The sequence below is a fragment of the Acinonyx jubatus genome, chromosome A2 (assembly GCF_027475565.1).
Source record: "Acinonyx jubatus isolate Ajub_Pintada_27869175 chromosome A2, VMU_Ajub_asm_v1.0, whole genome shotgun sequence".
Classification (NCBI taxonomy): Eukaryota; Metazoa; Chordata; class Mammalia; order Carnivora; family Felidae; genus Acinonyx; species Acinonyx jubatus.
This window is the reverse complement of record NC_069383.1, coordinates 6,052,028-6,078,689: the sequence shown is the minus strand read 5'-3', so window position 1 is coordinate 6,078,689 and position 26,662 is coordinate 6,052,028. Positions and strand designations below refer to the sequence as shown.

At 61.7% G+C, this 26,662-nt stretch overlaps 1 protein-coding gene across 8 annotated transcripts in view; it reads left to right on the top strand.

Annotated features, from left to right (window-relative positions):
- Positions 1-26,662, top strand: part of AGAP3 (ArfGAP with GTPase domain, ankyrin repeat and PH domain 3) — a 54,756-nt gene that overhangs the window by 13,702 nt on the left and 14,392 nt on the right. For 2 of the 8 annotated variants that reach the window (XM_053217855.1, XM_053217858.1), the window contains exons 2-10: positions 12,803-12,861; positions 13,129-13,216; positions 13,420-13,505; positions 13,650-13,791; positions 14,182-14,316; positions 14,480-14,607; positions 16,198-16,356; positions 19,879-19,971; positions 24,601-24,705. In XM_053217855.1, coding sequence (XP_053073830.1) covers positions 12,803-12,861; positions 13,129-13,216; positions 13,420-13,505; positions 13,650-13,791; positions 14,182-14,316; positions 14,480-14,607; positions 16,198-16,356; positions 19,879-19,971; positions 24,601-24,705 — 995 coding nt within the window. Of the gene's footprint in view, positions 1-8,303; positions 8,552-8,602; positions 11,541-12,802; positions 12,862-13,128; positions 13,217-13,419; positions 13,506-13,649; positions 13,792-14,181; positions 14,317-14,479; positions 14,608-16,197; positions 16,357-18,774; positions 19,719-19,878; positions 19,972-24,600; positions 24,706-26,662 lie in introns of those variants that run through there. The other 6 variants (XM_053217857.1, XM_027051311.2, XM_053217856.1 and 3 more) reach the window with 6 other exon arrangements.

The following is a 26,662-nucleotide window of genomic DNA, read 5'->3' as shown; positions in this document are numbered from 1 at the left end:
ACCAAATTTCCTCAGTTACCCCCAGATACCTTCCGTAACCTTTTTGTCTTTCCAAATCGGGATGGGATCGGGATGGAACAGGATCCATCAAGATGCTTTTTTCCCCCACCACGCGGCCTTTGAAGAGGCTGGGTCAGATTTCTTGTAGCGGGTCTGGTCCATGCCCCGGATTCAGATGCTGTTGCTGGTTGGCTGTATCGACGTTCTTCCTCTCTTCCCCCCCGCCCCCGCCCCTGCCCCCTCGTGCCGCCCAGGACCTGGAGTGAGGTCTGGGGGTTGATGAGATCCAGGTTAAACCCTGTTGACAGGGTTACCCCCTATTGTGTCACATCTGGCCCTGCTGTTAGTGATGCCGAGGAGGGAACAGTCTGGAGGGGCCATTTCCTCCCGTCCAGTAGTTGCAAAGTGGGCTGGGGCTTGAGCACCTTGGAAGTAAGCTGCCTGCAGGGACCTCACCCTCTCTGGGGCTGGTTCGCAGGCACCAGCGATCCTCGCCTGCATCGGTTGTGTTAGGGTGGCCACGGGCTGATTTTCTCAGGCACGTGTTCCTTCTGCGAGTCCTAGCTGGCATTAATCTTCGATCGAGCAGAGCTTCGCCCCAGCCCGCCTCTTTTTATGATCGCTGTTTCACGGATTTTTGTTGTTGTTGTTGTTCAGACGTTCTAATAGAATCCATTACAAAATTAACAGATTTAATTACGTTTCTGTGGACTAGAGTAGGAGAGTTTGCTTGCCGTGTCCATATGCCAGTTAAATGCTTACGATGCCTGTGATACAGAGTTCCCGCGAACCGTTAAGAAAAAGATTTTTAAAATTCCAAAGACAAATGGGGAGAGCACAGGGCCAGAAAGACACTTCAGAGAAGAGGAGGTGAGCGTTGTTGGTAATCATGAAAAGATGCTTAACCTCATGAGTCATCGGGGACCCAGATCAGAAGAGCGAGGTCCTGGGCTCCCCTGTCTGACAGCAGGCGGCCAGCGCATAGCCATCGATGCTGGCCAGAGGGCCGCTGTCGGGCCGCCTCGCTCGTAGGAGATTGGGTCGATGAGTTGCTGTTTGGAGAAGCCGTCAAACACGATCCATTTACACGAAAAACTCATCTGCCTTTGAACACAACTGTCCTACTTTTGGGCCTGTAGCCCATGGAAAGAAGAAGCTTGTAGTGGCTTAAAAAATTAAAAAAAGGAAGCCACCAGGATGCCGTCGAATAGGGGAATGGTGGGATAAGGGTGGTGAGTATGTGCCGTGACACGTGAAGGTGGTAACAAACCAGGGTGAACGAGAACTGAGTCCACAGTGGGGGGTGGTACAAGAGCATTCTGGAAGCTACTGGCACAGTTCGGTGCAGGGCTGGAGGCCCAGTCCTTTTGAGGTAGTGGGGGGCTGGATACTCATTCTGGAAACTTCCCCCCGAAGGAAAGGGGCAGGGGGCCAAAAGCAGTTTTTGAGTGTGTTGTGAAAGCGGTTTTATACCCTCAAGTAAAATTTTAAGGGGTGCCTGGGTGACTTCATCTCAGGCCATGCACGATCTCACAGTTAGTGAGTTCGAGCCCCGCGTCGGGCTCTGTGCTAATGGCTCAGAGGCTGGTGCCTGCTTCGGATTCTGTGTCTCCTTCTTTCTCTGCCCCTCTCCCGCTCGTGCTCTCTCTCTCTGTCTTTCTCAAAAATAAATACACGTTAATTTTTTTTTTTTTTTTAATTTTAAGAAGATGGAAATGGTACATTTGCTATATGTACTAGCCCTAGCTCGCTTTCTTATCTTGTGTCTCACCCAGAGCCAGGCTTGGAAGAAGGCTCTCGTGAGTCCTCATTAGAATGCGTGGTGACCCCAGAGCAGCTGCAGATGTTGGGGCTGGGGGCTGGCCAGAGCAGGGCTTTGGGGGGCCGAGCGAGCAGCCAGCAGAGCGCAGACTCGCCTGTGTTTCTGGTGAACCGGCTTTCCTTTCCTCGTGCAGCTCTGACCCCCAAGCATAACAGCCTTCTGGCTGCTTCCATTTCGTTTTCCTTTTACAAAAGTCGTGTGCTCCCTGTAAACGTTTTGGACAGCAGAGTGAATAAAACAGACATTTCGCAATTTTTTTTAAATGTTTTTATTTATTTTTGAGACAGAGAGAGACAGAGCATGAGCAGGGGAGGGGCAGAGAGAGGGGGAGACACAGAATCCAAAGCGGGCTCCAGGCTCTGAGCTGTCAGCACAGAGCCTGACGTGGGGCTCAAACTCACGGAGTGTGAGATCATGACCTAGCTGAAGTCGGACGCTCAACTGACTGAGCCACCCAGGCTCCCCTGTTTTGTTTTTTTTTTTAATGTTTATTTTTGAGAGAGAGTCTGAGAGCACATGCTCATGAGCGGGCAAGTGGGGGAGGGGCACAAAAAGGCAGGGACAGAGGCTCGGAAGCAGGTTCCATGCTGACAGCAGAGAGCCCGACTCAGGGCTCGAACTCATGACCTGAACCGAAGTTGGATACTCAACCGAGTGAGCCACCCAGGCGCCCTGTTTTTTAAGCAACGTTTGTGATATTAACCCATTGACACGGTCACCTTGTTCCCCCCCCAGGTTTGATTTCCCTTTAATTCTATTTTTCGTTGGGTACTTAGAATTTGTAATTGTTCTGGATCTTGTATTTTTACGTAGTTGGACCTATTGATCCTTTTTCTGCCTGGAAATCCTACAAGCCTTGCTGCATATTGCTTCCCGCCTCCCCCCTTCCCTGCAGCAGTAGCTGATGGGCGTCCCCTGGCTCCCCCCTTCCCCCCCTGCCTCCCCCGCCCCCGGCACTGTCGAGTGTGGGTAACCAGGGCCTTTGGGCAGCGAGGGGCGCGAGGAGGGTACGCTGAGGCGCCCCGTGTCCCTTCTGCATGTGGGCTGGCACGTGGCTTGGGCACCACCTTCGGGTGTGGGCAGAAGCGAGGCAGCAGGCACCCTGCAGGGCAGGTGGGGAGTAAGACACTCAGCTCAGAAAGCTTGCGCTCCCCCAGGGGAGGAAAGCATCTTCAACTCGGGAGGGTGTTCTCATGGACTCGTCTCCTTCCTGACCTGCAGCCCCAGCCTCTCTGTGGCTCTGTCTACGCGGCATGAAAGTCATATGGGCCAAGGGCTCATCAGCCCCAAACAGCCTCCCTTTGCCTGTTAGAAGTAATCATTCGAGGCGGCTTTCTCCTTTGTAAGTGCCACCTCTCTCTCTCTCTCCCTCCCCGCCTCTCTCAGAGGTGTAGCTCCAGAGCCTGGATCAGGCAGGCTCTGACTGAGGCAGTGAGACTGGGGCAGGAATTAGTTTGGAAGGTAGGGAAGGAGGAAGTTGGGGGGTCTTTCTGGAGGGAGGGCCCTTGCTAGGGAGGGCAGGGCTGGTCTTGGCTGATGCGAGGACCCAGAATGGAAGACAGGCAGGGGCTCCCTGCAGGATGAGCTCTGGGCCCAGGTCGGCCCGTGTCTGCAGAAATCTGGCCGGGCCACCCAGCTTCTGGGCCAGTCAGAGGGCCCGGGTTGGAATGCCAGCTTCAGCCACTGCTAGCTGGTGACCTCAGGCTGTGTGACGTCTGTGCCTCAGATTTCACATCTGTAAGTTGGGGAGATTAACTACCTTTCCCAGAGGGTTGTTGTGCGGGTCAGTGTGTGTGAGGTGCTCAGTGTGGCTTACTTGTGTTCAGAAAGTGGCTCTTATGATCAGGTGACTGGTGGCGTCCCATGTGGCTGCTGCCTTGGGTGTAGAGGGTACCGAAGGTGGCTCCACTGTCTGCAGGGCTGGCCTGTGTATGTCCAGGAGCCCAGGACCTGGTGAAGTGAGAGGAGATCAGATACTAGCTTCGACAGCAGAGACAAGTCCAGCTAGGGATGCTGAGAGACGGCTGCAGGGTCTGGGAACTGGCAGGGGTGGAGGGAGGTGATCTCCCTGTCCAGGCCCTGCTTTCAGTTACCTTCCACGGGAGCCCATGCAGGAACCTCCCCCCCCCCCCCCCCCCCCCGCCCCCGCACTGGGCAGGTGTGGCCTTGGGAATGGGGTAGAGCCTGGGTCTCAGCATAGGCCCCACCCCCTGAGGAAGTTACCTGCCCTGCCTTCAAAATCTGTAAGGGGAATTCAGACACTTTTAAACTTCTGTTTAAAACTGGCCTCTCGGGGCACCCGGGTGGCTTAGCCGGTTAAGCGTCCATTTCTTGATATTGGCTCAGGTCATGATTTCCTCGTCGTGGGATCGAACCCCTGTCGGGCTCTGCACTGAGCATGGGGCCTGCTTGGGGTTTTCCCTCTCCCCCTCTCTCTGCCCCTCCCCGGTGCATGCATGTGCCTGTTCTCGCTCTCAAAATAAGTAAGCATTTTTTCTTTTTTTCCCCCAAAATGTTTGTTTGTTTATTTTGAGAGAGAGTGAGTGTGAGCTTGAGTTGAAGGGCAGAGAGAGAGAGAGAGAGAGAGAGAGAGAGGGAAAGAAAGAAAGAGAATCCCAGGCAGGCTCTGAGTCATCAGCACAGAGCCTGATGCAGGGCTCTGTCCTACCAACTGTGAGATCATGACCTGAGCTGAAATCAAGAGTTGGAGGCTTAACGCACTGAGCCACCCAGGCGCCCCAGTATATAAACATTAAAACAAAACTGGACTGCCCAAGCCTTTCTTTTTTTTTCCCCTTTAGGGTACAGTACCCCGCAGCCTCCTTTCCTTTGGGCCCTGAACTTACCCCTGTGCACCTGAGCTCCCTGGGTGGGGTCAGTGGCAGTGGGGCACCTGCTAGCAGTTTACTTTCTGTGGCGCCTCCATTTTGGAGCCGAATTTGTGCAATTATTATACTTCATCCATTCTTTCCTTTAGTAAGATACATTTTTCTAATTTTTTAAGGTTTTATTTATTTATTTTGAGAGAGAGAGAGAGAGAGTGCCAGTGCACATGCACAGGAGGGGCAGAGAGAGAGAGAGAAGGGGGGTGGACAGCGGATCCAAAGTGGGCTCTGTGCCGACAGCTGAGAGCCTGATGCGGGCCTCGAACTCACAAATCACAAGATCATGCCCTGAGCTGAAGTCTGGTGCTTGACTGAGCCACCCAGAGGCCCCAAGATATTTTTTTTTAAGTTTTTTTTTTTTTTTAATTTTCATTTTTTTTTTTTTTAATTTTTGAGACAGAGACAGAGCATGAATGGGGGAGGGGCAGAGAGAGAGGGAAACACAGAATCAGAAGCAGGCTCCAGGCTCTGAGCCATCAGCCCAGAGCCCGACGCGGGGCTCGAGCTCACGGACTGCGAGATTGTGACCTGAGCCAAAGTCGGACGCTTAACCGACTGAGCCACCCAGGCGCCCCAAGATATTTTACTTTTGTAAAAATCGGGTGAACACAAATAAGCCCAGCTCCTGCTGCTAAGGAATGAAAATCTCATCAACTGACTGCCCTTGGAAGCCAGGGGCCTGGAAGAAGCAGATTGTTAGCTCCTGGGACTTGGGCCGGACCATTGCTCAGTTCTGAAGGAAGAGAACACTTTGGAAGACACGTGAAATGTAGGAAACGTGTCAAAATTGGGATGGAAAGGCAAGGAGCCATTAGGAAGCGCACACTGTGGTACGTTGTGAGTCTGGAGTCCCCAGTGTCCCCCCCACCTCCCCGGGCCGCCAGAACAAGGCAGCGAGGCAAGTGCCACGCCCCTGCCCCCGCAGGGTCACAGGGAGGAGACGAGGTGATATGGCACAAGCACACTGGTTGGAAGGCAGAGGACTTGTCTGGGCAGAGCGCAGCATGCTCGGGGCCCACGGTCCTCAGACAGCCCTGTGGCTCTTTCTCGGTCTGAGCGGGGGGAGCAGTATCTGTCTGGGTCTCTCTTAGGGTTTTAGGATGTGGCCAGGCAGAGCAAGGTCAGGAGGCTGGTCCGGGAGGTCAGGAGGGCGCACAGAGGTACTGAGCCTCGCGCAGAGTTTGTGGACAGAAAGAAAACGAGGAAACTGCTATCCAGTAGCTAGCTGGGTGCTAGAAGGCCATTTCCGGGCTGGCCAACTGCCCCGCAGGGGGTGGTCTTGGGTTCCTCCCTTTGCCCCCAACCCCCACTGTCCCCTTGATCCTCTCCACTTCTCCACGGGGTGGTGGGGAACGCAGCCACTGGTGAGCTCCCTGAGACCCTGACCTTGGGCTATGGGGGCGGAGTTCCTAGTTCCTCTGTGCAACCCTGGGAGGGCCTGGGGACAGGAGCTGGCTTCTGTGCAGTCACACCTGCCTGGGCCCCTGGAGCCCACCGTCTTGGGTCTAGCTCTTGTCCGTCTCCTGGGCTGCCGTCACACGGCACCACAGCACATTCATTTTTATGGTCTGGAGGCTGGAAGTCTGAGATGCGGGAGTGGGCAGGCAGGGCGGTGACTCCTGTGATGGCACTCAGGAGGGTCTGTTCCAGGCCTCTGTCCTCTCCTCAGCCTGTAGACAGCCGTCTTCCTCCTGTGTCTCTGTACATCATCTTCTCTCTCCATCACTGCCCCCATGTCCACATTTCCCCTATTCGTAAGAACAGCAGTCATAGGGGAGTTGGGACCCACCCTACTCTGGTGTGACCTCATCTTGGCTAGTTACATTTGCAAGCACCCTATTTCCAAATAAGGTCACATTCCAGAGCACTGGGGGTTAGGACTTCATAATACAAGTGGGGGGGGGCGGGGGGGGGGACAGCGCAGCCCATGACAGCTTTCATCAGGTGTTCAGAGAAAGACGGGATCCAGCAGGGCCCCGGGGATCTCCGAGGTCTGCATCTTGCGGAGAAGAGAGAGAGCGAGCTAGCAAACGGACAGGCCTGTGCTGATGTGTAACTGCTGGTGTGTCCAATTAGGTTCCCGAGTGGAAGAAAGCTGGCACCAGTTGAAATTGTGCCTGCTTCCGACAGGACTCTCCACGCTGTCACTCAGCCGGCAGGAACGGCTTCCTTAACCGATCACCTGCTTTGCGCCAGGCACCATGTCGGACCCTCCGCAAATGACAGCACTGGTCTTCTATTCTAGCAACGTCAGGGGGCAAGATGGGATTACTCCTGGTTCATAGACTAAAACCCAAGGCCCAGTGAGGTTCAAGTGACTGTGGACAGACGCAGCCAGCAGGGTCCAGAGGTTGAATTTGAACCAAGTTCTTTCAACTCCAGAGCCTGTGTCTTAGTGCACCCCACGTCTCTCGACCGGCAGTCTTTGCAGATGATTTGGGCTGTCATTTATCTCCTTAGCGGACTGTCCCAGCCAGGGACCGTCTAAGTCTGCCTCCCTCCTCACAAGGAGAATGAAAGTCAGGGTATGCAATTCGTGCTTAGCATGCATGCATGCATTCATTCATTCATTCATTCAACCATTGCGTGTCTCCTGCGTGCCGGCCCGAGGTCTAGTGGGGGAGCAGTAAACGCAGCAGAAAAGCACCTGAGAGGGATGAGTGTTCCATGCACGCAGTGACGAAGCTGCCGCTGTGCGTCTCAGTGGACAGTTCCTGACCCTTAAAGAGGGCCGTGTCCCCCATTACAGTGGGAATGGTGCGTTGTTGGGGAGACCGTGGGCCAGCCTAGTCTAGAGTGTCCCCCTCTTCGTGGCCTCCCCAGCCCCCCACCCAGAGGCCCGCTCAGAGGGGACAGAGCTTGCTAGAGACCATCCAGCCACCGCAGCTCTGGGTGTGGCCCTCGCCGCTGTCCTCCTGCGGCCTTGCTCCCACCTTCCTGGGGCCTCCCTTCTCTGCGGCGCCCAAGCTGCAGGAAGATGTTTTGCTGCCACCTTGTGGACGAGAAGAGCGTGGCCGATGTTGGAGACACCAGGGTGACTCTCGGACCCCTCCGGCCGCCGGAAGGAGCCCAGATCACTTCCTCCACTCACGTGCACCCTTTGGCTTTGAGCAGAGAGCTAGCCCTTCCTCCTCTCTGAGAAGGACGTCCTCAGACTCTCTCTGGCTGGGGTGGCCTCAGCCGGGCACGGCTGCCTACTTATCAGTGGGTCACCCCTAGCAAATATTTGAGCGGAGACTAGGTCCAAGGTTGTGTGGGATTCTCAGGCTGGAGGCTGCCCTTTCCTCACACCAGTGTTCGGTTTCTGTGCAGTGCCTGCCAGGTCACGCCGTCGCAGGGGTCTTTCTCTTTCCAAACCCCGGCTCCCCGGGGTTCGTAATGTCGCAGGCCCAGGCCGGTTTACCTAGTGGGTCCAGCCCACCCAGCTGTGGATACATGTAGAGTCGGCTCTTTGTCCTTCTGATTTCGTTTTCCGTATTGTCTGCTTCCAGGTAAAGTGTATCCATTCTCTCCCCCACCCCACCCCCCTGCTCCCCGAGTGCACACCGCAGGCATCCAGGCATCCTGTGAAATTGTGTCTTTAATTCCCCCAGAAATTGCCACGGACTGCCTCACCCCTCAGCAAGAGTTAGCCTGGTGTTTCTGATGACCTTAGGACTCTGCGAACTCAGGAGGGCCAGCGTCGCGGGATTTCAGTGCTCTTCCTGTGACCCCAGCTTGAAGCTTTTTAGGAGGGGCCTCAGGTCTTTGGGGCTGTGTTTACCACATCTCTTTGGAGCAGAATCTTGTCAGGCAGAACACAGACTTCGTCTTGACCAGGGGCTGACGCCAATGAGAAAGGGAGGTATGTGTCCGTGCTGTTCTCGTTCCTGAGATCTTCGGCTGGCTTGGTGTCCCAGAGGTATTTATGTGTAGGCAGGTGTCCTTCTCTGGGTCCGGGAAGGGGGGATAGGAAAGAGGCAGCCAGGTGAGGATGAGGACGCTGTTGCAGGTTTGGGAACTGACGCAGGCTGAGCATTTTGCTTGGACTGGATTCTTCAGGTGCCGTGGGAGCCAGGAGCTGGTGCGTCCTCCGAGAATGTAAGATGTTCTTTCCCTTCTCGGGGAAGCCACTGCTGCCTGCATCCCCACAGCACGTATGCGTGTGTGTGTGTCTGGGGGCCTCTACCCCTTTATGCTGTCCTGCTCCTCTCCCACGGAGACAGCCAGTAGGGTTCTACAGCAGCCCTGTCCCTTCTCAGTCCCCAGGCATAGCCGCTGTCTGGTGTTTGCAATTTCACTGGCTTGGGGGGGACGGTTGGTGATAAGCAGCTTTGGTCTTCTGGGGAGGGGTAACTCCCCGGGTGTATGTGAGAGGGAGGGCAGACAGACAGATAGGCAGATAGAGAAGTTGAGTGTGGGAGACTTAAATGTGGAAAAGCGAGTCAGGGTTCCAGGGCCGTGTTCCTGTCTCCATGCCTGAAGGATCCTGGGGAAGGTTCCTCTGTGGAACCATCTATTATCTGGGGGCTATGCATCCCGGAGAGGAAGAAGCCATCCCCATCACTGTTAATAACTAGTCCCAGGAAAATAGGCAATCACCCCGGGGCTCTCCAGCCCTGGGAGATCCAGCCCGGGACTTGAGAGTTTCCAGCTCTGGGTTCTTCGGGAGCACCTAGGCGGAGAGGCTCTGCCTTCCTTAGGCATTCCCCCACCCCAGCCCCCTCAGGAATGTGCCACTTTGCTTCTAACCAGGAACTCGGAATTCTGAGGCTGAGAGGGACGTTGGCAGTTGGGCCGGACTGGGGGTGGAGGAAACTTGGGAGTATTCTTTTAAAGCGCGTGCGGGGGCCCCCCTCATCCTTGTCGCTGCCTAAGCTGGTTTCTCTGCTTGCTCATGGTCCTTGTGGATTCTGGTAAACCAGCTCATGGCTGGGGCCTGATGTTTAAAATGCACTGGAAAGCACAGCGGGCCAGCCCCCTGCCCCTGGGTGAGCGATGCACTCAATAAGTCTCTGGTGCAGCCCACACGCGCGGACAGGAATCGGAGCACCGAGGGAGTGAGCATCAGGCCCCAGCCAGTATTGAGGGCGAGCACTTCACCTCGGCAGGCCAGCCTCTGCACAGCCTCTGAGCAGGAGGTGCGACCCAGCAATCAGGACACTGGAGACCTCAGACCAGAAATGAGTCGCTTCGTCCAGAACTGTGTGGCCCGGGCCCGAAGGTTTTACCCGTTGACTTTCTGCTGCCCTTAGGCGGGACACTTAACCCAGTCTAGACAATGTTCTAGTCTCCGAGGGAGAAGATCACCTCAGCCACTAACAGAAGAGCCAGCAACTCTGATTCTGGAGTTTCCCAACCTCAGAATGTCTTGGCCCCAAACTAAGGATGACCCCAGTCAGGCCTCCCATTTTACAGATAAGGAGGCTGAGGGCCAGCGAGGGCCTATGACTTGCCTCCTGACTGCTCCCTGAAGCTTTTCATCATTCTGGGCCCCGTGGTGTATCGCCTGTTTGGTGCTTCAGAGAAAGAGCAAATGCCCACTTCTGTCCAAAACAGGGCCCGGTGTGTGGCTTGCTGAGGACTGTTATTTATTTGGCCCTGCTGGTAATGACGGCTCCTCACCTACTTGCCCCAATCCGAGGAGGAGCCCTGGGCTGGAATTTCCTGTTTTCTGAGGGCTCCGGGGGCTGCCCCAGCAGGCCGACTCCCCTGGTGCCGCCGTTCCAGGGTGTTCCAGGCCAGGCTTGCCGCCTCTCCTTGCGGGGCTGGCTGCAGGCCTCTCCAGGTCTGGGCTTGCCGGCTGCGAGGTGGAAGCGTTGAGGGACTCCGTCGGCCCGACACCAGGTGCCCAGAGGCCGGAGGTCCGTGCGCCCCGGCCGCGGCCCCGGCCCGGGCCCAGCCCCGCGCCCCTCGCCATGGGCCTGGCCCTCGCCCGCGGGCCCTGAGCATGGAGCGGGGCTGGCCGCCCGGGGACAGTTGCAGCCGGGAGCGGCCCGCCGCCTGCCGCCGCGCCCTCAGCGTCTGCGACTCGCTGGACCTGCACGGCGCCCCGACCGGCCGCGCCGCCGTCGCCCTCCAGGCCGCCCTGAGCGCCGCGCGCGAACAGCCAGCGCGGCCGCGGAGTGTGTGCTCGGGCGGCCCGGGGCCGCCGCCCGCCGGCGCCCGCAGCCTGCTGCTCGGCCTCCTGCGCCCGCGCCTCGGCCGCCGCGGCCCCGCCGACGGCCGCCCGCAGGCTCCCGGGCCCGCGCCTTCGGGGCTCCCCGGCTCGGCCGCGCCCAGCCCCGCGCCCAGCCCCGCGCCGGCCCGGCGCAGCCGCACGCGGGGGACCCAGGAGCCGCGGCCGCGGCCCACCAGCATGACGTTCCTGGAGGTGAACCGCCTGGAGCTGGCGGCGGCCGAGGGCGCGGGCGCGGGGCTGGGCCGCGCGGGCAGCGCGGGCTTCTTGCGGGGCGCCTCGCTGTGGAGTAGCCAGCGCTGGCAGGTGCTCCGCGGCGGCGGCGGCGGGCGCGGCGCCCCGAGTCCCCGGCGCGGCCTGTCGGCGCTGAGGAAGAGCTTCAGCTTCCGCCTGCGCCGCGGCCAGGAGATCCGGCGCGCCGAGTCGGGGCTGCTGCCCCGGGCGCGCACCCGCAGCGACGGCGACGCCAGCTCCCTGGGCGCCTTCCCCAGCCGCCGCGACCTGTTGCTGGGCGCCGAGGCCCCGCGCACCGCGCCCGAGCCCGGCCGGCCCCGCACCGCCGCCGGCCTCTGGAGACTGCTCACCAGCCGCTTCCGCCGGAGGGAGCCCGCGCCCGCCGAGCCGCTGTGGAGCCGCCGGGCGGCCGCGGCCCCCGGGCTCCTGGGCGCGCCCAGCGGTAAGGGAGAGAGCCCGGCCTGGGAGTCCTCTCTGGCTGGAGCCCCTTGTTGAGAGCGGGGGTGAGAACAAACCGTGAACCTGCCTGGGAGAGGTGGGTGTGGTGTGCGGGGCCAGGGACCAAGTGAGATGGGCGCCCCTTTGGGCTCTGGGTCGCTGATGGGCTGGGGAAGTGGCCGTGGCAGAGGAGGCCTTCCAGGTGCGTCCAGTCGGGGGTCGCCTGCCGCCGGGTGCTACCTCTGGCCCGTGGCCTGGTATGGTAGGAGACGAGGTCCCTTCCTCACTTTTGGCACCTGCAGAATTGAAGCCCAGGAGGAGCGGAGGCTGAACGAGTTTCTAGCTTCAGGGCGGGGCTTGAGCCCTCCCGGCTGCCTGTGCAGATGAGCTGAGACTACTTGTGGACCCGATCCGATCGATGGTGGTGGCTACTCTTTGAGACAGCCTGGGGAGGGCAAGCAGGCAGAGAGGCCCGCCCAGGCCAGGGCCACCTGGAGCTGGCTGGAGGATGTCTGTTACAGTGCAGAGTTTAAAGAACACGGGTCTGGCCGTGGGGGTGAGGGGGACTCTGGGCAGCTGGAGGCTTCCCTTCCCCGGACACTGCCAGAGGCAGGCCAGAGCTGAGAACTGGAGCCCAGGCAGCCCAGGAGGCGGGTCCCTGGGGAAAGAAAGGGTGGTGGCCTCCCAACTAAGGAGGAGCTTGGGGAGGAGGGCCAGTTGGGCAGGCTAGATAGCTCCCCATTCAACCTGCCCTTCACAGAACAAGGCCAGGTAAGGGCTCCTCCCTCTTCACCCTGCCTAGGAATGTGGTGGGTGGCCCCACCCTGTGAGGGTGAGCTGTCCCTACTCGCAGGAGGCTGGCCCCCCTGCCCAGCTGCCAGGCGCCCAGCCCAGCTTGGGTCTGAGCTGAGACCTATTGGAGAGGCCTCTCATCTGGGCCCTGGTGGCACCAGGCCGGGTGTGACAGCTCAAGGTGGGAACTGCCTGCTGGAGCAGTAAGGGATCAGGAGGCACACGGGCCCAGGCGGGGGGACCTGGGCCCACACCTCTCGGGGTCCTCTCCCCTGAGGACTATCATTCTTCCGGTCCCCTCCAGAAGAATTTTCCTGCCACTCTCTAGGGAATCAGGGGTGAGGGTTGGGGTCCCATCAGGACCGTGCTGTTTTCTGGCCTTGGCCCAAGAAGGGGCAGTGTAGGACACAGCTGGTTGCAGATAGCACAGGTGTGTGCCACCTCGGTCCTGATGGGTGGCCTTCTCTTCTGCAGACTCCTTTGTGAACAGCCAGGAGTGGACCCTGAGCCGCTCGGTGCCGGAGCTTAAAGTGGTGAGTGAGCCCTGTGGGAGGTGCAGGCCGCCCTGGGGCTGGGTGGGTACGGGTAGAGCAATGGGCCCAGGCTCTGCTGCACCCCACCCCCTCGCCCCCGATGCCAGGCCCTTCCTTTTCAGGTCTTGGCCTCTCTCCGAGGCCCCTTGCTTCTGGTCCTTTCCTTTCTGGCCCTTAGCTCTGGCCCCTCTCCTTCCTAACATCATCTGCCTTTCCTGCCCCGTCTCTTCCCTCTGACCGCTCCTCTCACCCCTTCCTCTCCCACAGGGCATTGTGGGGAACCTGTCTAGTGGGAAGTCGGCCCTGGTGCACCGCTATCTGACAGGGACGTATGTCCAGGAAGAGTCCCCTGAAGGTGAGCGTCATTGGCTTGCCTGGACTCTGAGGCTGGCCCCTCTGCCCCCTTCCTCTCTTTGCTGTCGTCTGTGCAAAGGGGGGGCTGGAGCCCCTTGTCCTTCCAAGTCCTCCCGTCTCCTGTGTTGCTAGCTGTGGATTTCAGAATCGCTTGGCCCCCGTGGGCTCTCCCAGTTTGGGGCCTGACCGTGCACTCTGTCCTAGGGGGTCGGTTTAAGAAGGAGATTGTGGTGGATGGCCAGAGTTACCTGCTGCTGATCCGAGATGAAGGAGGCCCCCCTGAGCTCCAGGTGATGCTCCTGCCCCAGCCCCGGCTCGTGGTGCCCTTTTCCCGAGGATCTGGTTGGGGCTGGGCAAAGCTGTGTGTGTGTGGACAGGGGCGCGGAGGTTGCCCGTGAGCAGGTGAGGGTGGTAATTCTGCTCCGTCCCCCTAGTTTGCTGCCTGGGTGGACGCGGTGGTGTTTGTGTTCAGCCTGGAGGATGAAATCAGCTTCCAGACCGTGTACAACTACTTCCTGCGGCTGTGCAGCTTCCGCAATGCCAGCGAGGTGCCCATGGTGTTGGTGGGCACGCAGGGTGAGCGGGCCCGCGGGGCTGGCACAGGGGAGGGGCGGTCCCGGGTCCCTCCCCTCTCGTGCTTCCTGAGCCCTGGTGTCACCCCAGAACGGGCAGCGCCTCCTTGCCACGCGCGCGCACGCTGGATCTCCCCCAGCTAGACCCTCCCACCTGCGTGACGATCGCGCCCGTGTCTTTTGAGACGCGGGAACAGAGCAGCTGGCTCATTTCTCCTCTGAGTTGGTGGCAGGGCCGGTCTAAGGCCTGGAGGCCCTTACGCTTGTGCTCCGTGTCGCCCGCCGCCTCGGCTCCCCGCCCACCCGCCCTCTGCCCCAACGACCCTCCCCTCCCCGGCCGTGGCACCTGCTTCTCAGCCGGCTGAGTAAATTCCCACCCTCCCGCCTCCGACAGACGCCATCAGTGCCGCAAACCCCCGGGTCATCGATGACAGCAGGGCCCGCAAGCTGTCCACGGACTTGAAGCGCTGCACCTACTACGAGACGTGCTCTACCTACGGGCTCAACGTGGAGCGCGTCTTCCAGGACGGTAACTCGGGCGCAGGGCGGGACGGCACCCTCCCCCCGGAGCGCGGCGCAGGAGGCTCTGCGGCCGGCGGGGGCCGTGGGCCCCGGTGGGGGCGGGGGCCGGCTCTAAGCCGGGCTTCTCCCTGTCCCCCCAGAGGGGTAACTGACTCTGCTGTCCCCTGCAGTGGCCCAGAAGGTCGTGGCCTTGCGGAAGAAGCAGCAGCTGGCCATCGGGCCCTGCAAGTCACTGCCCAACTCCCCCAGCCACTCGGCAGTGTCCGCTGCCTCCATCCCGGCCGTGCACATCAACCAGGTGCGGCCAGCCTCCCCGCCTCCCGCCATGTGTCCTCCCCACCGCCCTCATCATCCTGTCTGTCTGCCTGCGTGTCCCCACCCCGTCTGCTCTCGCGCCTTGCGGATCGTGTGGAAGCGCTGGCTTGAGTCCCCCATCGCCTGCACGCCTGGCCTGGCCTCATCTGTGCCCCGTGGTGACCGCCTCCCCGTAGCGTCCATCCCTGCAGCCACTTTAGCTGAAGCATCCTGAGCACTCACTCAGGTCGGTGCCGATAGAGCCGTGTCAGGAGCTACGCCCCATGGAGCCACACTCGGGAGGCGCGAAGAGTTCTCTTAGGCCCGCTTGCCCCTCACCTGTGGGGCCTGCATTTGGAAGGACAGCACGTGCCCCACAGGGACCAACAGCCTTTGTGCCGTGAGGGGCGTTAGGGGTGTTCCGAGCCAGGTCCTGCCCGTACTTTTCCCGTAATGCCCCTCGGATGCCTGCCCGCTCGCTGCCTACCGCCTGGTTGTTTTCTGGCCCTTGGCGTTTGGGTCTGGCCCTTCCTTTTGTAACCGTTTCCCCGACTCCATGGCCGGCTCTGCAGAAAGCCCTGGGTCGTCACAGATGAGCCGGATCGAGTGGTCAGGTGGACAACCTCCACTCTCCTTCCGCCAAGGGCTGTTGTCTTGAGGGCCCGCCCCGGCCCACCAGCTTCCTGAGGACAGTCTGGTGGCTTTTTCCAGAGGCCCCTCCTTTAGTGTGTAGAAGACAGACAGTTTAGTTTCCCTGAAAGCGTCCCCCACGGAGAAGAGGTCTGTCTTCACTATCTCTGAACCGCTGCGCCTCAGCTGGCACATTTCAGGGCGTGTACATTTCGGCTCTGCGCGCGGGCCCTGCCGGGTGGCTCTGCCGGCCAAGGGCCAGCGTTGTGCCCTTTGTGCGCAGGGGAGGATTCGAAGAGGCTGTCAGGGCGGGACACCTTCTCTACCCAGTGACCATCTTACGGGCAGGCAGGGAGCAGGCCTTGGGCCGTACGTGTTTCCCGGGTCCCAGGGCAGTCACTGCTGTGCACTCTCTGTCTCCATCCTGTGATCCCTTCTGTCTCTCTTCCTGTCCCACCTCTTTCCCTCATCCGCTTACTCTGGTGGCAGTCTTTGCTCTGGTCTGCTCTCTGGCCTCGGCTCTCCCGGACCCCTGCCCCTGTCGCACACACTGCCCAGAAGCAGGCCTCAGGCTCCCCTGGCCCCCCTGAGCCCCACCCTGGCCTCCTGCCTCTTTGGCATAGGACCTGGGAGCTCATCCAAGGTGACCTCTTGCTTCGCGCCAGACCCACCCCTGAGATGAGACCCCACAGTGCGCTCACTTAACTCTCACCTCTGTCACTTAACTCTGGCCCGCGAGCGCTGCCTCTGATTCAGCTCGCTGGTGGGCACAGAATCACCCCTGCCGGGGCTCTCGGGCGGGGGGCAGCCCCGTGCGGTAGTGACTGCGTCCCGCCGGCCTCCAGGCCGCCTCTGCTGCCCCGTGAGTCCCAGGCCAGGTCCCCATGCCTCAGGGGTTCCCAGCTCCCACCTGCTGCCTGCCTCTCACCCCAGAGCAGCCCTCAGCAGCCCTCTCTGTCCTTAGGCCACGAATGGCGGCAGCAGCGCCTTCAGCGACTACTCATCCTCAGTCCCCTCCACCCCCAGCGTCAGCCAGCGGGAGCTGCGCATCGAGACCGTGGCGGCCTCCTCCACCCCCACACCCGTCCGCAAGCAGTCCAAGCGGCGCTCCAACATCTTCACGGTATGTGCCCCGAGCCCTGCCCTGGCACCTGCCCGGCTGCCTTCACTGAGTAGGTGGGGCCCAGCCCCCAGCTGGGAGGGAGCAGGCAAGAACCGCAGACGGCCGGGCCACGGGGCAGCCCGAGTCAGGAAGATGCCACCCGCAGGCTCTCCATCCGCACAGACACACACAGCTTCCGTGGGCCCCTTACCAGGGCCCTCGCGCACATCCAGACTCTTCCAGATTGTTCTTCTGTGCCCACAAGGGCTTTCCCGCAGCGTATCCATACATACTGTCCTGCCTCCGCTGCATACACTCACCCCCTCTCCCTGACCCTTAGGTCTTCTGGGCCAGCTTAGCTTGAAGGATCTTTGGACGTGTCTGTCCTAACTCCCCGCTCCCCCCACCCCCTGCCCGACGCTCTTGATTCCACAGCTGTGAACCGAGCCCCCTAAGTTTTTGGCCCAAGGCCGCACGGAGATTAGCTGGTGGAGCCAGAATGGGGGGCTCAGGCCTCCTTGTCTGCACTCTGTTTTCTCCGTGACCTTACGCTTCCCGCCCGCGCCTGTGGGTCCCCCAAAGGCTTAGACAGCTTTCCCCAGGCCTCACCTCCCCACCTCCAGCCCTCAGTCAGGCTCCCGCCCTCACAGACCTCACACCAGGGACCTTCCACTGCTAGGGGCCCAGCCCCTCAGCTCTTAGGTGCCCCCGGCATCCGAGACACAGTGCCCCCAGCCCCTTACCTCCAGCCAGGACTTGGCTGGGTCATTCTGGGAGGCTTGGGTCAGACACAGGTGGCTGAGCTGCCCGTGTGGATTCTCAGGAGATCACTCTGTACTGCTGCGTCAGTCCGTGCGCCTCTTTCGGACCATCAGGGCTTGGTCCCCAGCCTGGTCCCGCGTCCGGCCGGCCGGGCAGGCCCCGCCAGGCTCTCGGGAGCCCCGCCCAGACAGAGCCAGTGCCCCCAGGCCTTGTTCATTCATTCTCGCCTCCGCCCGCCCGGCACACTGCCGCTCCCGGTGTGCCCCGGTCCGTCCGCCCTGTGCCTGCCGTGTGCCCCCTCCTTGTCCATGCCGACCAACCCTTCCTGCTGACAGCTGCCGCCGCATGGCACTTCCCCAGCCCCGACCCTGCCTAGACCTGAAGCTTTTTGTTTCTGTTCATGCCCATTGAGACACACAGAGCCCTGGGCTGCCTGCTTGTGCCCACGCCCGCTGCTGCCGCTGCCGTAGAGCCCTCGGGTGCCTGTGTTTGCAGTGACCGCCGTCTGCGCCCTTGGCATCTGCTGTCTGACACCCGCTCCCTCAGCACCATCCCGAACCTCCCACTTCCTCCGCTGCCAGGCCTGCAACACCCCAGGGCACGCTCTCCTCCCTCTGCCCCCCCCTTCTATCCACCGTCCGTGCGCAGCTCCCGGCCTCCTCGCCGCAGCCCCTCGTGCCCCCTGCCCTGTGCTCTCCGCTGCCTGCTCCGCTGTGCTGCCTCCGCCTGCCATCCTTGCTGCGCGCGCCCATGGCACAGCCTTCCCTCGGGCCCTTTCATTCTCTCCATCTTCACTGTGGCGACCTTAGTTTTTCTTTTCCATTGTTTCCATGGTGACCTCACTTGCGCCATTGTCCACGAGGAGGCCTCGAGACATGTCCGTCTCCAGGAGTGCATCTCGGGACCTCCCCCTCTCATCGTTGCTGTTGGGGCCGCCTCCTCGCCCTCATCGTCCTCCCCAGCAGAGCCATGCCTGCTCTGTGGCCTGGTGTCCTTGTGACCCACCCCCCTGGATGTGGCCATCGATGTCCCCAGTCTCCCCCATGACTTCATGTACTCATTCTGTTGCCACTCTTGCCCCGGTTCCCATCCTGGGCGGGGGCGGGGGGGCGGGGGCTGCCCCTCGGGGCTCCCAGGGATCCTCCGGTGGTTGGGGGGCCTCCTGGCTCACCAGCCTGGCTGGGGCAGGCTGCACCCCCCCCCTCCCAACCAGCTCTTTGCTCCGGGGACCCGGTGGCGGCGGTCCCCATCCACCTTCCTCCTCCCTGGGCCGAAGGGGCAGAGGCCGTGGCGCCCAGGAGACGCCCCGGGCAGGTGCTGATGGTGGAGCTGCGGGCAGCAGCCTCTGGCCCGATTCTTTCTGCTCCCTCGGTTGACCCCCCCCCCCCCCCCCCCGCGCTGCATTTGCAGTCCTGTGCCCTGTGTCCTCGGCTCCTGGCAGCCTGGGACAACAGGAGGGACAGGGGCCCCGGCTGCCCAGTGGCGAACATTCCCCGATGAGATGGACTGCCCAGCGGCCTCTGCCGCCACCGCCTCCTCCTCCTCCTCCTCCTCCTCCTCTTCATCCCGCTGCCTCCTCTCCCCAGGCACCTGGGTCTCTGCCCTCACCAGTGCTGACCGACTCGTGCGGGGCTTGAGTATAACTTGCCAAAATCTTTATTCTTTCGATATTTGCAGATATGTGCCACTGTTTCCAACTTTTCATCAACAAAAAGGCCTTTCCAACTCCTTCCAAATTAGAAGACCAGGTGGTGACACACAGCACCTCTGGACATTCTCCCCTGTGCGGGGCCGGAGGCGGGCCGGGCCTTGGGACTGCTCTCAGATGAGAAGCGGCCGCCGTGCTCCCCACTCCAGAGACCCACAGGAACCTTTGTAACTAACCCCCACCCCCAGGGAAGGCTAGGAACGCTGGAGCCCGCGGCTGGGGGCTGCCGGGGGACCAGGCCCGGCTGGACGCGCTGCGCCAGGCTCGCTGCATGGAGAAGAAGGGAGCTCGGCCCCACGCCCGGCGCCCCGGGCCAGCGCAACGAGGCCCCCGAGGGGCGGGGGCATCCGAGCGCCCGCCCCGGCCCAGCTGCTCCTGGGGGGAGCTTTCCCGCCCCTCCCTCCTCTGCTCCTTCCTGCATGGACTCCTGCCGTTCCTGCTCCGCTCCGGACGCCACGCCCACGCCGCGCGCGCTTGCCTTTCCCCCTCTTGGCCCCTCCCCGTTTCCTAGGATCCGCATTGGGGCGGGCTCTGCCCCAGGAGCCTGGCAGGGGCGCAGGGCCTCTTTTGGCCTCTCTCCTCTCTCTCTCCATCCACTGTGCCCTTCGGGCCTCGCCGACCGCGCTCGGTGCAACGTGCCGTGTGGTGTCTGTGCTGCAGACGGGCCCCTGCCCGCTCACTTCTGGACTTGGCTCTCCCCGGTTCTCGTGCCCTGTGCTCCCAGCCGTCCCTCAGCCCCACCGTCCACCTCTCCTCGCCCCTTCCCTTCTCTTACGCCCCAGCCCCCTGGGCTGCGCGCTCCTTGCGCCCTCGGTATTTCGTGTCCTTGCTCTTTTGTAAGGGGCGGGCCTGGCTCAGTGACCTGTGCTGCTCTGTATGGTGCCGTGTGTAAGAATAAACCCGTTGGAATACTCGTGGTCTCAGTTCCTTCCCGGTCCCGCCGCCCCGGCCCCGCCCCCACTGCTAGGGCCTGCCCAGGAGGAGGGAGGAGGGGAGGGCTGGGGAGTCCAGGCGGGCAGCTGTCCCCCGTGGGTCCTGCGCCCCTCTAACACGCCTCTTCTTTTCTCTTTCAGTCTCGAAAGGGTGCCGACTTGGACAGGGAGAAGAAAGCCGCCGACTGCAAGGTGGACAGCATCGGGAGCGGTCGGGCCATCCCCATCAAACAGGTCAGCAGTCCCTTCCCCTGTGGCCAGAGAGCAGTGGAGGTGAGGGATGAGGCCCAGGAAACGCTGGAGGGCGGCGCTCTTCAGCGCCTCTGGGGGCTGGCTACTGTAAGGCCAGCACTGCCCCTGCCGGGCCTGAATCCTCAACGAGAGAGCGGATCGCCTGTTGAGGGCAAACCCCCCCTGGGAAGAGAGGCTACCGGGTGGGAGCTCGGCCGCGTCCTCCTCACCACCACCGGGGGGCAGCAGAGAGCCACCTGCCGTCCTCACCGGCTGGCCCGCGCGGGCTGGCGCTTCTGGAGCCGGGCGACCTGGCCCACCTCTCCCAGTCCCAGAAAAGGAATTCACAAAAGGGTACCCTGGGAGGGCTGGTCCTACCCTGGGTTCACACGAGCCTCTGTTCGCTGGTAAAGGAGGAGCTGAGTTGGGCTGCCCCCTCCTGGCCCCCCTTTTTTTTCTGAGTCTCTGGCAGGGCTGGGCCGCTAGACAACCCCCCCCACCCCCCCCCCCCCGCCCCCAGAGGGGTCCCCGTGCTGGAAAAAGACATTGAACAACGGAGGGCGTCCTTGTGCAAAGATGGCGGTGTGTCGAGCAGGGTTCTTGAGCTGCTGAGCTGGATGGGGGTGAAGCGAGGAGGTGTCCACACGTCTCTGAGGTGCCCATGAGGTTGGGGGCAGTGGCTTGGTTGGTTGGTCTGCTGGGCCTGGCGCGGATCTTGGGAGCTGGTGGTGAGACACGCCGTGTCTACAGGGGCCACGTTGTCTGTCAGGTGTTGATCACAGAGGAGACTGGTGTGGCCAGACCACCAGAGCTTGGCCAGGCCCGGGCCCCGGGATCGGGTTAGTCCTCCAGGCTGGGCCTGCTGGGGCCCGTGGGCAGTCTGACCAGAATTCCTATGTGAGAGTGAGATTCCGACCCCACAGTGAAGGTTATTTAGAATGGAGACCCCTGGAAGCGTCAGGGTCCCAGAAGGCAGGGAACTACCCGTCGCGTAATGCCTCTGCCCTCCCCTGAAATAGCGTCACACTGAGGCCTGGCAGAGACCAGTCTAGTGGGGCCACCTCCGGGGAGGCCACGTGGAGTGGCTGAGAGAGATGTGTCTCTGTGTGTGTGTCTGGGTGCAGAATCGGACCCCACAAACCTGTTGGTGATGTGATCCCGTGTCTCTGGGACTCTGCAGACCGACCGCCTCCTTGGGGGCGGTGGGGGGGGGGGTGCGAGCCAGGCACCGTGGATGCGTCTCACGGAGGCCTGTCACTGTCTGCTTTGGGGGCGGGTGCATTCTGAGAGGGTGTATTCGCGCACACAAACGTTGAATAAATACAAGAGAACACTTTCTCCAGGGCCTTTGCTCTGAGATAAACGTGGTCTCAAATGCCTGCGTCCTGTTTGGGGTCCCATCTTGTTTGGGGGTACGGGCTAAGGTATCTGTTCCCTGAATCCCCCACAGAGAGGGGAGGGGAGAACTGAGGGGTGGGGGTAAGGCCCTGTGAACTTGCACCCGGGGTTCAGGCCCAGCCCCTGGCCGGCCTAAGGGGTCGACTAGGCCACTTGGCCCATACAGGCCACTAAGCCTCAGGGACCCCCTGCAGGAAGGAACGTGAGCGCTGATCCACGGGCGGGATCTCTCGGCGGGATCTCTCAGGGGCGGTTAGGGTGTGCCTGCGCTGGGGTTGGTGGGGGGGTGCTCCCTGCTCTAGTTTCCCAGCCCCAGGGGCTCATCCTCGGGTGACTTCCCGCAACCTCCAGCTGCCCCCCCCCCCGCCCCCCGCCCCCCGGGCCGCTCTGGCCCCTTCCCCACCCTCGGGTCCCTTCCTCCCCATTCCACTCCTTCCCCCTCCCCGCCCCCCCACTCCTGCTGGGAGTGGAGATTGCATTTCAGTTGCCATTTGCATTCCCAATCAATCCGGACTCCGCAATTAAGCCGGCTGGCGGAGCTGGGAGGGAGGCGGCGGCGGAACGGGTCCTCTGGGGCTGGCGCCTCCGCGCCGCTCCCATTCCGCCCCAGATTGCTTCCTGCTCCGCCGTGCGCAGCCGGGCCGGCCAGGGAGGGGAGCAGGAACCCCTGTAGCTCGTCTCCCTCCTTGGAAGGCAGGATTCGAGAGGGAAGGAGGCGCCGGGTAGGCAGGCCTATCCACTATGCGGCTAGCCCAGCCTTTGCCGCGTGCTGTGCGTCTGGGCCGGGCTGGCAGGTGAGAGGCGGGCTGGAGGCGCGAGTGGGTGGCAGGTTGAGGCCCTGGCCGGCTTTTCTCCATCAAGCCGGGCACTCCTCCCACACCCCTGCCGGTGAGCTCACTGAGCTCATTAGCGCTGGTCCGTGGCTCCTCCCCGACCGAGGCCCAGGTGAAGGAGGGGAGAGAGTTCTGGGTAGAAAAGGGCCTCCCTCCTTGGCATCCTGAGTCCTGATTCCAGGCTGGGAAGAGGGAGGAAACCTCCATACGTGAGTCTGCTCTCCCTATCTGTCTGTGGAAACTGAGGCTCAGGCGGTCACTTGTTTGATGTTAGGGGCTAGCTGGCGGCAGAAGGGGGAGCGGAGTCTGGCTTCCCTTTCCCTCGACCTGGCCCGGAGCTGGGACCGGGCCCAGGAGCGAAGGGCTCGGCCATGATGGAGAGGAAGGGTCAGGCGAGGGAGGCCAGGGCGGGGCCTGGGAGGACTTGAGAACAGAGGCTGACGTGGACTCTCCCACTGGAGGCTGAGGAGGTGTGGAAGAAGGAGAGAGGAGGGGCAGGGGAGCTGCCGTCCCCCCAGTGCTTCCTGAGGGCACCGGGTGAGACTGGGGGCTGCCTTGTCCAGAGTCTGGCTGTTGGTTCTCATGGGTGTTGTCCACAGCCCGGGGACGGGGAGCAGCTTACCGTTGCCTTGTTCCTGGCTGTGAGGGGGTGGATGCCACGCCCAGAAGCAGGTCACTGAGGCTCCTTCATGGACCCCTGGGCAGGGGCCTGACTGCCTTCCGGAATGTTCCAGCCACCCACTCCAGTGAAGGTCCCATTAATACCACTGGTCTTCAGATGCTCCATGTGAGGATAGGGTGTCTGGTGCTGAGGGGGACCGGGTGGTAGGGTGTGTCCTCAGATGGCCCCAGACGCTCAACTGAATCTCCCCGCAACGGCATCTGCCTTTTGGGGGCGGCGGGAAGAAAGAGAGAAAGGAAGGAGTGCTAGTGGGGATGTGTTGAAAGGTGGGAGACTTTCTCAGCCCCATCTTGGTCCCCCGTGAGGAGGTAGATCGGGCAGGAAATTCCAATCGCCTGTTGGCTAACCTCCTCCCTTTAGGACTGGGCCTGCTCTCCGGAAGAGCTTAGAGAGGAGGTGTGAGAGAATTGGGGTCAACCTCCACCTTTGGGCCCCAGAACCATAGGTTATACTATTTCCTCATACTTGAGTCTCTCTCTCTTTTTTTTTTTAATGTTTTACTTTATTATGAGAGAGCACGTGCAAGCAGGGGAGGGGCAGAGAGAGAGAATATGCCAGGCAGGCTTTGTGCTGTCAGCACAGAGCCCGACGTGGGGCTCGAACCCACGAACCGTGAGATCATGACCTGAGCCAAAGTTGGACGCTTAACCGACTGAGCCCCCAGGCGCCCCCACACTCGAATCTCTTAATCCTGGTTTTCCTGCTTGTCTGAGAGCAGGGCCCTCCATTCCTAATGGAGAAGGCCTTGTGATCAGGGCCACATCTTTGAGCTCCTCCTCTCTGGTGCCCACTGCGGTGGGGCTCCGGGTGCTTCCCCTGCTCTCCTAGGCCGCTGCTGATCCTGACTCCCCGCTTGAGCCCCCTCCTGGTGGCTGTCCCCTTGGAGTTTTGTCTGGGAGTCTCCAGGCGGCACTGCCTCTTGTCGGCCCTCCTGCCTTCGGTTGATGCTGGGCCTCAGAACCTGCCCCCGGGACCTGTTGGTGGTACTGTCCTTCCCCTGACCCCCGCTCCTCTCCTCAGCCATTCCTTCTCCTGTGATGACTGTCGTGTCGAGGAGAGAGCCAGAGGCGGGTGCGGGCCTCTTCGGGGGTTGTCCTTAGAGGAAGGTGGAGGCCGTTCTTGGAGTTCTCTGCAGGCGTCCTCCCCTTTCAGCATCTCTGGCGGCCACGGTCTCAGCTGGCTTCTTTCAACCCACCCACCGGACGTTCGCCGAGTGTGTGCCGTGTCCCAAGCACTGTCACGGTGCTGAGGGTGTGTCAGTGAGCAAAACACACGGACAGGCTTGCAGGGGAAATTTGGTCGCTGAGCTCTGTGGCCGGGGCTGCGCCTTGGGGAGTCTGGAACATTCTGGGGGCGGTTAAGGGATTTCTGCCCTATTCACCCACCCCTGGAGACACACAGGCAGGAGCGTCACTGCCAGGAGGCCACCTGAAACCCTGCCTCCTGCTGCTGGCGCGGCCCCACGACCCCGGGGAGGGGGGCGGCCCCCAGGCTGCTTGCTGGTGAACCGTCAGGGAAGCCCGAGTTCCGTGGAAGGTCCCGTCTAACTGGCTTCCCCCAGGTCGGCTCTGGTCCTTTACAGCCTCTCTGCTCAGAGGAGCACAGTGGCCCAGGAGGACGGGCGACGGAGGACGGTGTTCCCTGGTGCCCCCGTGACCTTCTCCGGGCCCCCCGACGTGCGGGGCTGGCACCTGTCTCTGATCCCGCCTCTGTCCTCAGGGCATCCTGCTGAAACGGAGTGGCAAGTCCCTGAACAAGGAGTGGAAGAAGAAGTACGTGACGCTCTGTGACAACGGACTGCTCACCTACCACCCCAGTCTGCATGTGAGTCTGGGGGAGGGGTTGGGGACCCCAGGAAGAGTGACCCGAGTGGGGGGGGGGGGCGCTGACTCCACGACTGAAGGGAAGCAGGCCTCAGTGGGTTCAAAGGCACCTGCCCTTCGGAAAGAGCCTCACTCTGGCGGCTTGGGAACCACACCGCCTGTGCGACCGAGGCCGGGGCCGAGCCCTTCATTCTACAGTCTGACTCGTGGCTGCGCCCTTGGGAGGAGACTCACCCCCGGGGATGGCTGCCTCTAGGCGAGGCTGCTGTGTGCGGTCGGGCCCCACGTCCTGGCCCCCGCTTGTGGAGAAAGCGGGACTGGGCCCCACTTACCTGGAATTGCTCAAGCTGGGGATGCCGGTGTCACCGCCCGGTTGTCTCTTGGGGAGCCACGCGAGCACGGGAGTCCCTGGGTTCCCGGGCCTGGGGTGATGGAGAGCCGGGGGCAGTTTGGCCGGGCCTGCGGGGAATGGCACGCGTCCTCTCGGGGAAAGGGAGTGTGGGGGTGGCGACGATGGCGGGTGGAGGGGTGGGGGGTGTGGCCTGTCCCGGTGAGGGGGGCGGTGCGGTGACTGTAGAGTGGCCCCCGTGGCAGCTCTCCCACCCTTCCCGCCTCCCGCCTCCCCTCGCCGCGTGGCTCCAGCACACAGCTGTCACCAGAATCCGTCTCTGTCACCGCCCCACTGTGGGGCTAATGAGTTCTCCCGTGAACCCCCTCAAGCACAGCACGCGGGCCGGTCCCACCCCCGGCCCAGGAGCCCAGGGCCTGCCTCCGAGGGTCCCTTGGCTGCCTCTGAACCTGCACAAGGTGTCGGGGAGGCCCGACCCAAGAGGCGCCGGGGATGCGCGGTTCTGGCCGTAACCCGGTCCCGAGGGCACCGCCCAGGCACAAAAACGCACGAAGGCCTGGCTCGGGAAGAGCGGGCGGGCAGTCTGCTTCCCGTCAGGCCGGAGCCCGGCCTCGCCCTCGCCCTCCTAGGTTTCTCCGTATCCGATTCCTCGGGCACTAACTGTTCCCCTTAACTCGGGGGACGCCGCTACTTAGCGTTTCCTCCTAGCGTCTCATCCTCCACAGGGTGGGAGCCGGCCTCAGGAGACTGGGGGGTTGAGGACGGGCCACACCAGGTGGCCTTGGGGACTTGGTAGAGGCCCCTTAGCACCATCCCCTCCCCTACTCCAGCGGCCGCCTTGTACGCAGACCCGGTCCTGCCGCTGAGCCCGTGCGAGGCAGCGCGACACAGGTGTCCTAGAAAGTCACGGGGCCTCCTGCAGGTACAGGGCTCTGTAGCACAGAGACAGCAGAGCCGTGGCATTTCCCAGCCAGGCCCGATCCTAGGCCGGCCTAGCTCCTCCTAACTCCCAGCCGCTTGTATTTTCACCCCGGCCGCCCCGGCCCCCAGGCAAGATGGACTCGCTCTCCTCAGGCGGCGTCTTGCCAGTGGAGCTGGGAACTAGCCTCTCCGAAGCATCCTAGTCCCCCCTACACCCCTCCCTGCTCCGTGTGGGGGTGGCCTTGGCGTTCCCCTCTGTGCACCCTTACCTGTTCTTTCTGCTTTGTGCCGCCCTAGCTGTGTCTGTCCCCTTAGCCTGTCCCCATGTCTCAGATAATGGAGGAAGCCCGGAGAGGGGGAGGGGGACCGTAGAGGGGTCCCGGGACACGAAGGAATGTGTGGGGTGCTGTGTTTGGTTTGGGTTTAGGAAGGGAAGGTAAAGGCTCGCGAGAACTCTGGTTTTACACTCAACCAATTAGAGAGCAGAAGCTTGGCGGGGCCGGCTGGATCGTCATCGGTCACCCAGCCACTGGCTGAGCTAATACTTGGACCCATGACTTTGACTCGGAGCATCACCCGGAATTTTCTGCATGTGCCGAGAGCAACTCTCTTCGGGGCTGGCTGAGAAAGTTCTCGGAGAGTTAACATCCGGGCAAGTGTTGCCTAGACTGTTGTCAGGAAGGGTGGA